Raw genomic sequence first — 13,171 nt, forward strand, 5'->3', positions numbered from 1 at the left:
AATGAGATCTGTGGTTTTTTTTTTTTCCACCAGTTTTTAACCGTCAGGATTTTTATGATTGCATGTACATGGTTTTATTTTACATTTTTATTTTTCTTGAATTTCCTGTAAATTGAAAATTGATTCTAAAGGGCTGATAGTTTTCTGTTTTATTTTTGGCAAGAATATTTCATAGGCAGTGTTATTTAGTCGGGAAACACATGTTTATCTGGGTATTACTCTTTTTAATGTTGACCACTGATGACTTGGTCTAGATTCATTATTTCATTAAGAGTGCTGGTATTTTCTTACCTTTTTATAGAAATGCAAAAAAAAATTACCTGATTCTTGGGGCACTTTTAAGTTTTTATATTGTTGTTGTGCTAAACTCTTTAGCAATTGTTCACTGTTTGCAAGTGTGATCTCAGGTCTGTCTCACACAGCAAAAACAGCCATCTAAAACTATCACTGTTTCATAGAATGAAAGTTTCAAAAGCAGGTGTGGGAAACATTTAATTGAATATTAAAAGGTAGAACTTTAAATACATATATGTTCTCCACTATCCTGATTTTTTTTTTCCCCTACATGCCACTTCAGACAGCAGAAGCTGCGTTCTGGATTCATATCATGGATCAGAATGTAGTAACCATTAGTTAACACCAGAGTGTTGATCAACATCTGTTAGAAGGTGAACGTTTGTCTTGCAAAATTAAGGGTGAAGCTCAGCTTTATTTTTGAGAGCACCTTTAATACATTGTGTATTCCAAATTGTTGTATACAATAAGTTATACTAAGTTTACAAGCTATTGTTTGTTAAATATGTATGAAACACCAATTCTGTGTCGTGCACTGAGTCAGGCACTTGGAATATAAAATGAACTAGAATATAGCATACAGACATAACAAAGATTAATAAGAATGTGAGTGAAGACATTATAAAACAAAAAGAAATTGAAGTTAAGAAACATGCATCATTAGTCTGTGCTCCATGTCTAAGAGCCTTCCTGCCCATGGGCATGCAGTATCCTTTTCTGTGAATCCTTCTTCTGTGAAGAAGGCATATGTCTTTTCACTTATTTTGAAAACTAAGTAAAATAATGAAAAGTTATCTGAAAAATCAAAGGTAAAGTGAAACCATAAGAAACTAAATAATATTTGGAATTCATTTGTCGTGATTTCACCTACATTTTCTCACTGTGATAAATATAATCCATCCTCTTTCTCCCTTAAACATTCAAAAATCCTGTTGTTTACACTAATGGTTTATTGAAGTAGCCTTTAAAAGTATTCTATCACTGTCAGCCCATCTCATATTGCTGATTAGGAAACAGCAATCTAAAATGTGAAGTGACTCAGGAGCAGGTTGTTCAGTTTCCATTTAGTTGTGTGGTTTTGAGTGAGTTTCTTAATCCTGAGTTCAAATTTGATTGCACTGTGGTCTGAGAGACTTATGATTTCCATTCTTTTGCATTTGCTGAGGAGTGTTTTACTTCCAATTATGTGGTCAATTTTTGAATAAGCATGATGTGGTGCCGAGAAGAATGTGTATTCTGTTGATTTGGGGTGGAGAGTTCTGCAGATGTTTATTAGGTCCACTTGGTCCAGAGCTGAGTTCAAGTCCTGAATATCCTTGTTAATTTTCTATCTCATTGATCTGTCTAATGTTGACAGTGGGGTGTTAAAGTCTCCTATTATTTTGTGGGAGTCCCAGTCTCTTTGTTCATAAAGAACTTGCTTTATGAATCTGGGTGTTCCTGTATAAGATGCATATATATTTAGGATAGTTAGCTCTTCTTATTGTGTTGATCCCTTTACATTATGTAATGCCCTTCTTTGCCTTTTTTGATCTTTGTTGGTTTAAAGTCTGTTTTAAACTGCTGTTTGCTTGGTAAATATTCTTCCATCCCTTTATTTTGAGCCTATGTATGTCTTTGCACATGAGATCAGTCTCCTGAATACAGCACACTGACGGGTCTTGACTCTTCATCCAATTTGCCAGTCTGTGTCTTTAAGCATTTAACCCATTTACATTTAAGGTTAATATAGTTATGTGTGAATTTGACCCTGTCGTTATGATGCTAGCTGGTTATTTTCCCTGTAGTTGATGCCGTTTCTTCATAGTGTCAATGATCTTTACAACTTGGTATGTTTTTGCAGTGGCTAGTACTGGTTTTCCCTTTTCATATTTAGTGCTTCCTTCAGGAGTTCTTGCAAGGCAGGCCTGGTGGTCACAAAATCTCCCAGCATTTGCTTTTCTGTAAAGGATTTTATTTCTCCTTCACTTATAAAGTTAAGTTTGGCTGGATAGGAGATTCTGGGTTGAAAATTCTTTACTTTAAAGATGTTGAATATTGGCCCTCACTCTCTTCTGGCTTGTAGGGTTTTTGCTGAGAGATCTGCTGTGAGTCTGATGGGCTTCCCTTTGTGGGTAACCCGACCTTTCTCTCTGGCTGTCCTTAACATTTTTTCCTACATTTCAACCTTGGTGAACCTGAAGATTATGTGTCTTGGGGTTGCTCTTCTCAAGGAATATCTTTGTGGTGGTCTCTGTATTTCCTGAATTTGAATGTAGGCCTGTCTTGCTAGGTTGGGGAAGTTCTCCTGGATAATACCCTGAAGAATGTTTTCCAACTTGGCTCCATTCTGCGTGTCAATTTCACATACACCAATCAAATGTAGATTTGGTATTTTCACGTAGTCCCATATTTCTTGGAGGTTTTGTTTATTCCTTTTCATTCTCTTTTCTGTAATCTTGTCTTCATGCTTTATTTTAAGTTAATCTCTAATATCTTTTCTTCCTCTTGATCGATTTGGCTATTTGAATCATGAAGTTCTTGTGCTGTGTTTTTTAGCTCCATCAGGTCATTTTTGTTCTTCTCTAAATTGGTTATTTTAGTTAGCAATTCATCTAACCTTTTTTCAAGGTTCTTAGCTTCCATGCATTGTTTTAGCACATGCTCCTTTAGCTCAGAATAGTTTGTCATTACCCACCTTCTGAAGCCCACTTCTGTCAGTTCATCAAACTCATTCTCCATCCAGTTTTGTTTTTTTTGCTGCTGAGGAGTAGTGATCCTTTGGAGGAGAAGAGGCATTCTGGTTTTGGGAATTTTCAGCCTTTTTGCTGTGGTTTTTCCTTATCTTTGCGGATTCATCCACCTTTGGTTTATGATATTGGTGAACTTTGATAGGGTTTTTGTGTGGACGTCCTTTTTGTTTATGTTGATGCTATTCCTTTCTGTTTGTTAGTTTTCCTTCTAACAATCAGGCCCCTCTGCTACAGGACTGCTGGAGTTTGCTGGGGGTCTACTCCAGAACCTGTTTACCTGTGTATCACCAGCAGAGGCTACAGAACAGCAAAGATTGCTGCCTGTTCCTTCTTCTGGGAACTTTGTCTTAGAGGGGCACTTGCCAGATGACACCCAGAGCTCTCCTGTATGAGGTGTCTGTTGACCACTGCTGGGAGGTGACTCCCAGTCAGGAGGCACAGGGGTCAGGGACCCACTTGAGGAGGCAGTCTGTCCCTTAGAAGAACTGGAGTGCTGTGCTGGGAGATCTGCTGCTCTCTTCAGAGCCAGCAGGGAGGAATGTTTAAGTCTGCTGAAGTTGCACCCACAGCACCCCTTCCCCCAGGTGCTTGGTCCCAGGGAGATGGGAGTTTGATCTATAAGCCCCTGACTGGGGCTGCTGCCTTTCTTTCAGAAATACCCTTCCAAGAGAGGAGGACTCTAGAGAGACAATTTGGTTATAGCTGCTTTGCTGAGCTGTGGTGGGCTCCACCCAGTTCGAACATCCCGACGGCTTTGTTTACACTGTGAGGGGAAAACCGCCTATTCCAGCCTCCATAATGCTGGATGCCACTCCCCTCACCAAGCTCAAACATCCCCGGGTGACTTCAGACTCCTGTGCTGGCAGTGAGAATTGCAAGCCAGTGGATCTTAGCTTACTGGGCTCCTTGCAGGTAGGATTCACTGAGTTAGATCACTTGGTTCCCTGGCTTCAGCTCCCTTTCCAGGGCTGTGAATGGTTGTGTTTTGCTGGCATTCCAGGCACCACTGGGGTATGAAAAAGAACTCCTCTGGCTAGCTTGATGTCTGCTCAAACGGCCACCCAAAGATGCCCAGTGGTTGAGCCTCCTGATCTCCAGGCCTGTACTCCTCTCACTATGTCACACTGCCCAAGGTTTCTTTCACATTAGTGACTATAAGCATGGGTGATACATTCTAACATCCTAGAGCATTAAAGTATGAGAGGAAAACAGCACCATTTAGGAGTCTAGACATAAAGCAGGATGCCAAAAGGGCAAGTGGCCAAAAGACTCTGGGGATTCTCTTTCTGCCAATCACTTGTTCTGTTTGCTCCACAGCTCCTACCCCCTGCTGTCCTCCTCCTCTTTGTCTTTTCACATTTCCTATTCTTGTGTCATCTTGATCCCAACCTGATGGAACTGATTGGTCTTTTGATGGTGGTTTTGTGGCTGTTGACCTTGGCTATTCAATCTCACCATGAATTACTAACTCTGCTTCAAGAGAAGGAAAACAGGAGTTGAACCACTTCATCTGGGAACTTGAATTCAGTCAGCTGTTTGGGAAAGCATAATGTTCTTAAAAATCAAATTCGAATGTCTTTTTCCCCCCTCCTCTCTTCCTGGCCCCATCCATCTTCAGAACAAATTCTTTGAAGACAGAAGAGGCCAGGAACCAAGAGGGGTGGGAAAGACATTCAAATTTGGGCCAGGAACCAAGAAGGGGGAAAAAAAAAACTGTTGGCTTTGAAGATGGAAGAGGCCAGGAACCAAGGAAGCCATCAAATTTGAATGCCTTAGACCAGATCTGCACATTGTAATTTACTATATACTCTGTCATTGTCCATTGAATGATACGAGCCTTTTTGCTACATTGCTCATAACAGCTGGCCTCTAACAACATTTGAGTTGCAATTAGTGGACTAAACTTTTCAGGCAGATCTGGAATTTTGGGGGCAGGGTACCATAATTGTCAGCTTACTGTTAATCTCTCAAGCCCAAAGCATTGCCTGCAGCATTCTTCTCACTCAGCTCTGCAGGGTCAGAACTGAGTACTGAAATGTCCAAGATCACAGGGTTTTGCATTTGATAATGAGTCTTAGGGGGCTCCAGAGAGTGTAGGCAGATTAAGGCAGTTCATAAGAGAAAACAGGTCAAAATCCCTGTTAAAACATATCCTTGTATATGCTTGAGAGTCGTGAAATGCCTCTTCTAACAGAAATGCCTGAATTAGCATAAGAAGTAGTAATAGTTGGTTCTACATGAAGGGCAGGGTACCCTTATCTTATTTCTGAAACAATTCTCCTGGAAGAGACATCTGCCAGAGAAAGTACAAGCCGGAGCAACAGCATACTTTCCCTTTGCCCCAGCAGAATTTTCACTAAAATCATTTTTAATACAGGTTGCCAATTTGGCCTGTTCCATCTCCAACAATGAAGAAGGGGTGAAATTAGTTCGGATGGCAGCCACCCAGATTGACAGCCTGTGTCCCCAGGTAAGCCTCATTCACTTTGTTTCAAAAGCCTGTCAGTGGCCTTCTCCACTCCAGCCCTCATGCTCCTCCTCTCCTTTCTCTATTTCTTCTCGCTGGAAAATGCTACTCACCACTCATGGGGCATTTCAAATTCTACCCTTCTCAGGAAGAATAAACTACACTGGTCTCTTCAGAATTACTGTAACAGGGGCGGGGCATGGTGGGTCACACCTGTAATCCCAGTGCTTTGGGAGGCTGAAGTGGAAGGATGGATTGAGGCCAGCAGTTCAAGGCCAGCCTGGGCAATATAGTGAGACTGCATCTCTACAAAAAATAAATTGGCTGGGTGTGGTGGTGCATTCCTGTAGTCCCAATTACTGGGGAGGCTGAGGTGGGAGGATTGCTGGGACCCAGGAATCCGAGGCTGCAGGGATCAGTGACTGTGCCACTATACTCTCCACTCCTGTTGACTTTGTTTTGTTTTGGGTTGTGATTTTAATATCCCATATCTATTTACCTTGTCTCAGGAGCTAAATCATAAACTTGCACGTGTGGAAAGCAAGAATTGCATTTCTGCTGCATCTGTGCTACGTAAATGAGACTTGTCTAGAAAATACTTTTTGAAACCTGAGGCAAACTATTGTGTCTTAAAAAGAAGCAAAGCAAACAAAAATTAATGGTAGTTGATAACTTATCTTTTATGTGTTTGTCCTTCTGAACACCAGGAACCCACTTATCTGTAGAATGTCCAGGGTCCATGGTTTAGCATGGTCTTTGACTTGCTTATTCTTTTTTTGAAGTGTGTGGTCATCATGTCCCTGGATTGTTTCCAACAAATAGGTCATCAATGCTGCTCTGACACTGGCTGCCCGGCCACAGAGCAAAGTTGCTCAGGATAACATGGACGTCTTCAAAGACCAGTGGGAGAAGCAGGTCCGAGTGTTGACAGAGGCTGTGGATGACATCACTTCAGTGGATGACTTCCTCTCGGTCTCAGGTAATCATCACAAATAGGCCCCATACAAGGCAGCCCGAAGAGGGTAACAATGAGATAAGGAATGTCTTGCAAATGTCATGGGTCTGTATTTCAGGCGCTCTCCTTAGATCTTTCAGTTTTTTTGATCATCTCTGCAAATGTGATTATAACACTCTCTCAATTCTTTGGTATTTATGTTATTTCGAGACAGTCAAGGCATTAAAAAGGAACACATGATTTAAGGTGGCTTATCTTCCTTTTTAGTGTTTGGAGTTTATAAAGCAGGATGGCCTGTGATGTATCTGAATCACTCATGTGAAAAAGGGCCTTGGAATATGGGATTCATTAATCTACAAGGTTTATGTCTTAAAAATAGGTGATCAGTTACTCCTATTTGGCTATGTTAAGTTTGTCTTTTTTTCAACAAGTGAAGGTTTGTGATAACACCGGTAAAGATATCAGCCACATAATTCACCTCTGAGAAGGCACTTGGAAGCTATCAAGGCTTCGAGCACTTGCCTATGATGTTGTATTAGGAAATGAGTGAAAGAAAATAGAGCTGCTCATCCCCTGAAATTATAACTTTCTTCTTTGTAAATGAAGCCAGACTGGAGGATGCAGTAGACATGAATAACTGTGGAGTCAGTTTGACCTTTAACAGGACTCATGGAGTCTGTTTCAAGATTGAGCTACCAGCCAGCAAGTGGGCCTTTTTCCAAAAGCTTTTGACCTAACTTATTTGGTCCAGTTCACCTGGAGAAATCTGTGAGGTGGAGGTCACTGGAAACATCAGCCTTCTTTGTGAGGTGTTAAAAGAACCAGCTGACCCTTAGAAATGCGAATTGGCCAGGTGTTGATTCTACACAGGTGTGTGGACGTCACACCTACTGACTCAGGCAGTACTAGCCCTGATGACCTGCTGGTTCTTGGCAGGTTGAGGGCTGAGGGAGACGTTGCATCACCGCTGGTGGGAACCAGGCAGACAGGACCTCTGACTGCAACAGTGTGCGAGTGATTTCTGAGTGGCTGTCGTGTTTAGAAAATGTTTTTAGTTGCAGTCTTTCCTTTTCCTGAAGAAACAGTAAGTTCCCACTGGCTTGTCTCAGAACAGCATAGTCAAATCTGTAGATGTGATGGATAATCAGAAAGCCAGCTTTTCAATGATGCAGGCAAGTCAAGGCAGATGGGAACAGTGACATAACATGAGGCCTGTAACTAGAATTTACCTTACTCTCTGCTGCTTGGTTTAATTCTCATCAAAATTCTATAAAATAGGTACTAGTAATTCCAGGTTTTCTTTTAAGAAAACTAAGTCGTTGAGAGGGTACGCAACTTGGCAGAGATGGTATTAAAATCCAGATTATCCTCTTTTCAGAAACTATATAATTCTCAGTAAGTCAAGATAGAAAGGAAATTTCCTTTGGTGCTTCCGCCTTTCATTTTTAGCTTCCTCTTTCCACCTCTGGTATTCTCATTCCAATCTCTAATCCCTTTCAGAAACCTGTCTTGTTTTTTGTTACCAAGGTCTTTGTTTTTGATGACTTGTCAAAGCAACTAGTCATTTAAATATCACTATATTTAGAGCTTAGTTGATAAAAGAACTCAATATATTGTCATTTCTTTTTTTTTTTTTTTTCTGCTTTGCTGATAGCTGAGTCCTAATCCTGTAAAATATACCCCCACAGAATGAATCTCTCATAAGGTACTTGGAAATTGCTCAGATAGGTATGTTGGGAACTTGGGTGATGGAGAACAGAAAGGGGACCACTGTACGAATCTTCTTTCTAGCACATGGTCAGTTTTTTCCAGGATAACTGTGGTGCTCCAAGTAAGAGCCCTTCCCAACCAGCCTCAGATCTCACACAGCAATCCTAACAACCCCTGAAAATCTTCTGCATCCCGTTCTACCTTCAAATCAATAGGAAATACCTATACACTGCCTTTTTCAGAGAGGAATCATTTCAGAACTTTGAACTTTTCCAACCTATTCTTTAAATGCATGTACAAAAATTTGAGGGTGGGGACAAGCAAGGCGAGGAGGTCTTATCTCAGACTTTTTCAATAGGGCAAAGCTTTTCTTAATTTTCCTCCCCCAAGCCCTGCCTCTTTGCTTCCTTTTCTCCTTGCCATTCCTTTGTGCGTCTCATTATTACCAACAACAAGAAAAGGCTTTGGCTTCTGCTGATAACACTGTGGAGTCCAACCCCAGTGGTACAAGTGCCGTGGCATGCCATGGCAGGAAAATGAACAGGCACTGTCAGGGAGCCAGCTTGGCAGGGCCTGCCGGAGCATGCCTTTGGAGTTGACAATCAGAGGCAGCAGGCACCTTTCCACAGATGGGGTTTGACAAATAATGACACAGCCCACTCCGTCCTGCTGGTAGGCTGTGGACACAGCCCGATAGTTAGGGAAACTACTTCTCATCTTCTCTCCGAGCTAGAGCCAAACATTTACATCAGTAAATTGCAAGTTTGGCCCAGGAGATGTTTTGAAATGGCATTAATGACATTTTATGTATCGGTTTCTTCTTAAGGAAATATCTCTTCTGGCAGGAAACTCTATTTAAAAAACAATAAAAACAGATCTTTGTTTTTAAAAGACTGTAGTTTTTTTTTTTTTTTTTTTTTTTTTTTTTTTTTTTTTTATGCTACCCTAACTTGTGTATCTGATGTTGCATTTCATATCGATAAATTTAATAAGTTTGGGGAGCAGTGATGCTAGCTATTAATATTACAGGAGCAAAACCAATTTTCAGATCTGGCCTATTCTCATAAAAAAAGTGAAATGGCTGTGTTGGAACATTTGAACTTTTTCCCACTTTGGAAAACCTACAATTTTTAATAGTGTTTTAAGATAAGCATCTTGGCATTAGTCATGTGACAGTTTAATTCTTGGATTTGGCTCACAAAGTAGTAGAAATCTAAAGATCTGAAAAAGCTATTAACTTGATCTCATAATGTCCAAGGGTTTTGGTTATTTTTCCTTTCCCTATTTTTTTTTTTTTTAATGCTACAGTCTTAAGTTTGTCTTCTTTTAAATATTCACAGTGAATTTCATTTTTTGAATCTATAGCCTTGTGGTTTACAATAATCAAATAGTTTGGCGATCATTGATTTTTTTTCATAACAAAATTATATCATTTCTAAAATACTGTTGCAAAATGTAAGGAAGCTTACAGCAAAAATATGTTGCAAACAAATGTTTCATGACATGTTTAAATACCACACTTGATATTAGAGTGTGCCACCCAAACATTACGGTTTTTCCCCTGCAATGGAATACTCTCTAGGATACATTTGCCTTTTATTACTGTTTTCATCTCTGCTCCTTTCTAGCTGCAACATCGATCCTCTGTCTCTTTACTTCATGAATTCTTTCTCTTCAAAACACTTTAGCATACAAATATAAAAGTGTAATCGATTGCCCTTTCTCAATGGGCATGTTCATTCAGTATCTCCCCTTTGATTGCCTGCTGCCTATGTGCCACTGTCAGGAATGTAAATACGAATCAAGGATGTATTCTGCCTTTAAATAACTGACTACCCTCCTTGATACATACTAGATTAGTGTGCTTACTAACTGTATCCTAGACCTGAAGGCACAGGGTATATCATGACAGGGGGTTCCAAAATCCATATATACACGAAGTATGGTCTTCTGACCAAAAAGTTCATGTTCATGCCTATGTGAACAGGTATGGCTTTTTTCCAAATACAGGCAAACCTCGAATATATTGCCGGTTCTGTTCCAACTACCACAGTAAAACACCAATCGCAATAAGGTGAATCATAGAAATTCTTTTTGTTTCCCAGTGAATATAAAAGTTATGTTTACAGTGCAGTGTAGTCTATTAACTGTGCAGTAGGATTCTGTCTAAAAAATGCATTTAAAAATACTTCATTACTAAAAAATGCTAAAGATCGTTCGAGCCTTCAGCCAGCCATGATCTCTTTAATGGTGGTGGGGTGGTTCCTTGATGTTGATCAGAGTGGTGGTTCCTGAAGGCTGGGTGCCTATGGCAATTTCTTAAAGTAAGATAACAAGAACATTTCCTGTATTGAGTGTTCCTTTTACGAAAGATTTCTCTGTAGCATGTGATGCTGTTTGACAGCACTTTATCAACAGTAGAACTTCTTTCAAATTGGAGTCAGTCCTCTCAAACTCTGCCGCCACTTTATCCTCTACATTTATACAATATTTTAAATCCTTTGTTGTCGTTTCAACCACAACGTTCACAACATCATACCTAGGGGGAGATTATGTCTCAAGAAACCATTTACTTTGCTCAGGCCTAAGAAGTAATTCCTCATCCATTAAGTTTGATCATGAAATTGCCGCAATTCGGTCACATCTTTAGACTACATATCTAATTTTAGTTCTCTTGCTATTTCCACTTTCTTCCGCCACTGAAGTCTTGAACCCTTCAAAGTCAACCATGAGGGTTGGGATCAGCTTCTTCTAAACTCCTGTTAATGTTGGTATTTTGACTTTCTCTGGTGAATCAATCATGGATGTTCTTAGTGACAACTAGGATGGCGAATTCTTTCCAGAAGGCTTTTAATTTACTTTGCCCAGATCCATCAGGAGAATCACTATCTATTGCAGCTACAGCCTTATAAAATGTATCTTCTAAGTAATAAGACTTGAAAGTCACAATTACGCCTGGATCCATCTGTTGCAGAATAGATGTGTTAACAAGCATGAAAACACTATTAGTCTCCGTGTACATCTCCTTCAGAACTTTTGGGTGTCCAGGTGCATTTTTGGTGAGCAATAACATTCTGGAAAGAATTACTATTTTTATTCTGAGCAGTAGGTTTCAACAGCGGGCTTGAAATATTCAGTAAAGCATGTTATAAACAGATGTGCTGTCATTGGGCTTTGTTGTTCCTGTTACAGAGCACAGGCAGAGTAGATTTAACGTAATTCTTAGGGCCCTAGGATTTTCAAAGCGGTAAATGAGCATTGGCTTCAACTTAGTCATCAACTGTATTAGCCCCTAAGGAGAAAGTCAGCCTGTCCTTTGAAGCCAGTCATTGACTTCTCTCCACCTATGAAAGTTGTAATTGGCACCTTCTTCCCATAGAAGGCTGTCTTGTCTACACTGAAAACTTGTTGTTTGCCCCCTTAATCAATGATCTTAGCTAGATCTTCAGGATAACATGCCACAAGTTCTATTCTGCCTACATCAGCACTTGCTGTTTACCTTGCACTTTTATGTTATGGAGATAATTTCTTTCTTAAACCTCATGAACCAACTTTCCTTCTGCAGCTTCCTCACCTCTCTCAGCCTTCATAGAATTAAAGAACATTAGGGTCTTGGTTAAGATTAGGCTTTGGCTTAAAGAAATTCTGTAGCTGATATGATCTTCTGTTTAGACCACTCAAACTTTGTCCATATTAGCAATAAGGCTGCTTTATTTTCTTATCATTTGTGTGTTCATGGGAGTAGCACTTTTAATTCTTTCAAGAACTTTTCTTTGTACTTACAAGTTGGCCATTGGGCTTCTCTTGACTTGTGACATGTCTTCCTCACTAAGCCTAATCGTTTCTAGCTTTTGATTTCAAGTGAGAAATATGTGATCTTTCCTTTCACTTGAACACTTAGAGGTCATTGTAGGGTTGTTAATTGACCTAATTTTAATATTGCTATGTCTCAGGGAATACGAAGCTTGAGAAGAGGGAGAGAGATGGCAAACAGCAGTCCTGGTGGAGTGGGCAGCACACACCCAACCTTTATTAAGTCTGCCATCTTACATGGGCATGGTTCCTGATGCCCTAAAACAATTGCAATAGTGACAAAGAGCACTGATCACAGATCATCATAACAATAATGAAAAAAGTTGAAATATTGCAACAATTGCAAAACTGTGACACAGACAGGAAATGAGCGTATGCTGTTGGAACAATGGCGCCAACAGACTTGTTTGAGGCAGAGTTGCAACAAATCTTCAATTTGTATTTGGAAAAAAAAAAAAGTCTGTATAAGAAAGCAAGACATGCCTGTAGATTGTTACTAATAAAATACAAATCTGTTTGAAAACATTCTGAACCATAGTAGCTTTTACATGTCTACCACCCATCAATATAACTACTATCTTGAGGAAATTGTGACTCACTTTTTCATAAAAGGGGACCTGAATTGGAGAAGGTTGAAAGATTCTGAGTCAAGTATAATTATATGTTGCTTAACAACAAGTATACATTCTGGGAAATGCATAGTTGGGCAATTTCATCACTGTGTGAACATCATATACTTTTTACACATCCAGATATTGCTTACTGCATACCTACATTATACAGTAAAACCTATTGCTGTTAGGATACAAACTTGTACAGCATGCTACTGTACTGAATACTGTAAGCAATTGGAATAGAATAGTAAGTTTTGTGTATCTAAACATACATAAATATTTTAAAAGTGCAGTAAAACTATGATATAATCTTATGAGACTACCTTCAGACATGTGATCTGTTGTTGACTGAAATGATTTATATTGCATGACTGTATCTTAAAATTGACTAATTTTTATAAATAAAAATTTTAAATTAGGCTGGGTCTGGTGGCTCACGCCTGTAATCCCAGCACCTTGGGTGATCGAGGCTGGTGGATCATTTGAGGTCAGGAGTTCGAGACAAGCCTGACCAACATGGTGAAACCTGTCTTTACTAAACACACACACACACACACACACACACACACACACACACACACACACA

General features: G+C 39.8%; 1 protein-coding gene across 7 annotated transcripts in view; it reads left to right on the forward strand.

The window, feature by feature from the left end:
• The window catches only part of CTNNA2 (catenin alpha 2), a 1,139,605-nt gene that overhangs the window by 1,025,137 nt on the left and 101,297 nt on the right, over positions 1 to 13,171 (forward strand). For all 7 annotated transcript variants that reach the window (XM_032243720.1, XM_032243721.1, XM_032243722.1 and 4 more), the window contains 2 exons: positions 5,404 to 5,496; positions 6,316 to 6,472. In XM_032243720.1, the coding sequence (XP_032099611.1) occupies positions 5,404 to 5,496; positions 6,316 to 6,472 (250 nt within the window). The remainder of the gene's footprint in view (positions 1 to 5,403; positions 5,497 to 6,315; positions 6,473 to 13,171) is intronic.

Source organism: Sapajus apella, unplaced genomic scaffold (genome assembly GCF_009761245.1).
Source record: "Sapajus apella isolate SASKATOON/1434 unplaced genomic scaffold, GSC_monkey_1.0 scaffold52, whole genome shotgun sequence".
Classification (NCBI taxonomy): Eukaryota; Metazoa; Chordata; class Mammalia; order Primates; family Cebidae; genus Sapajus; species Sapajus apella.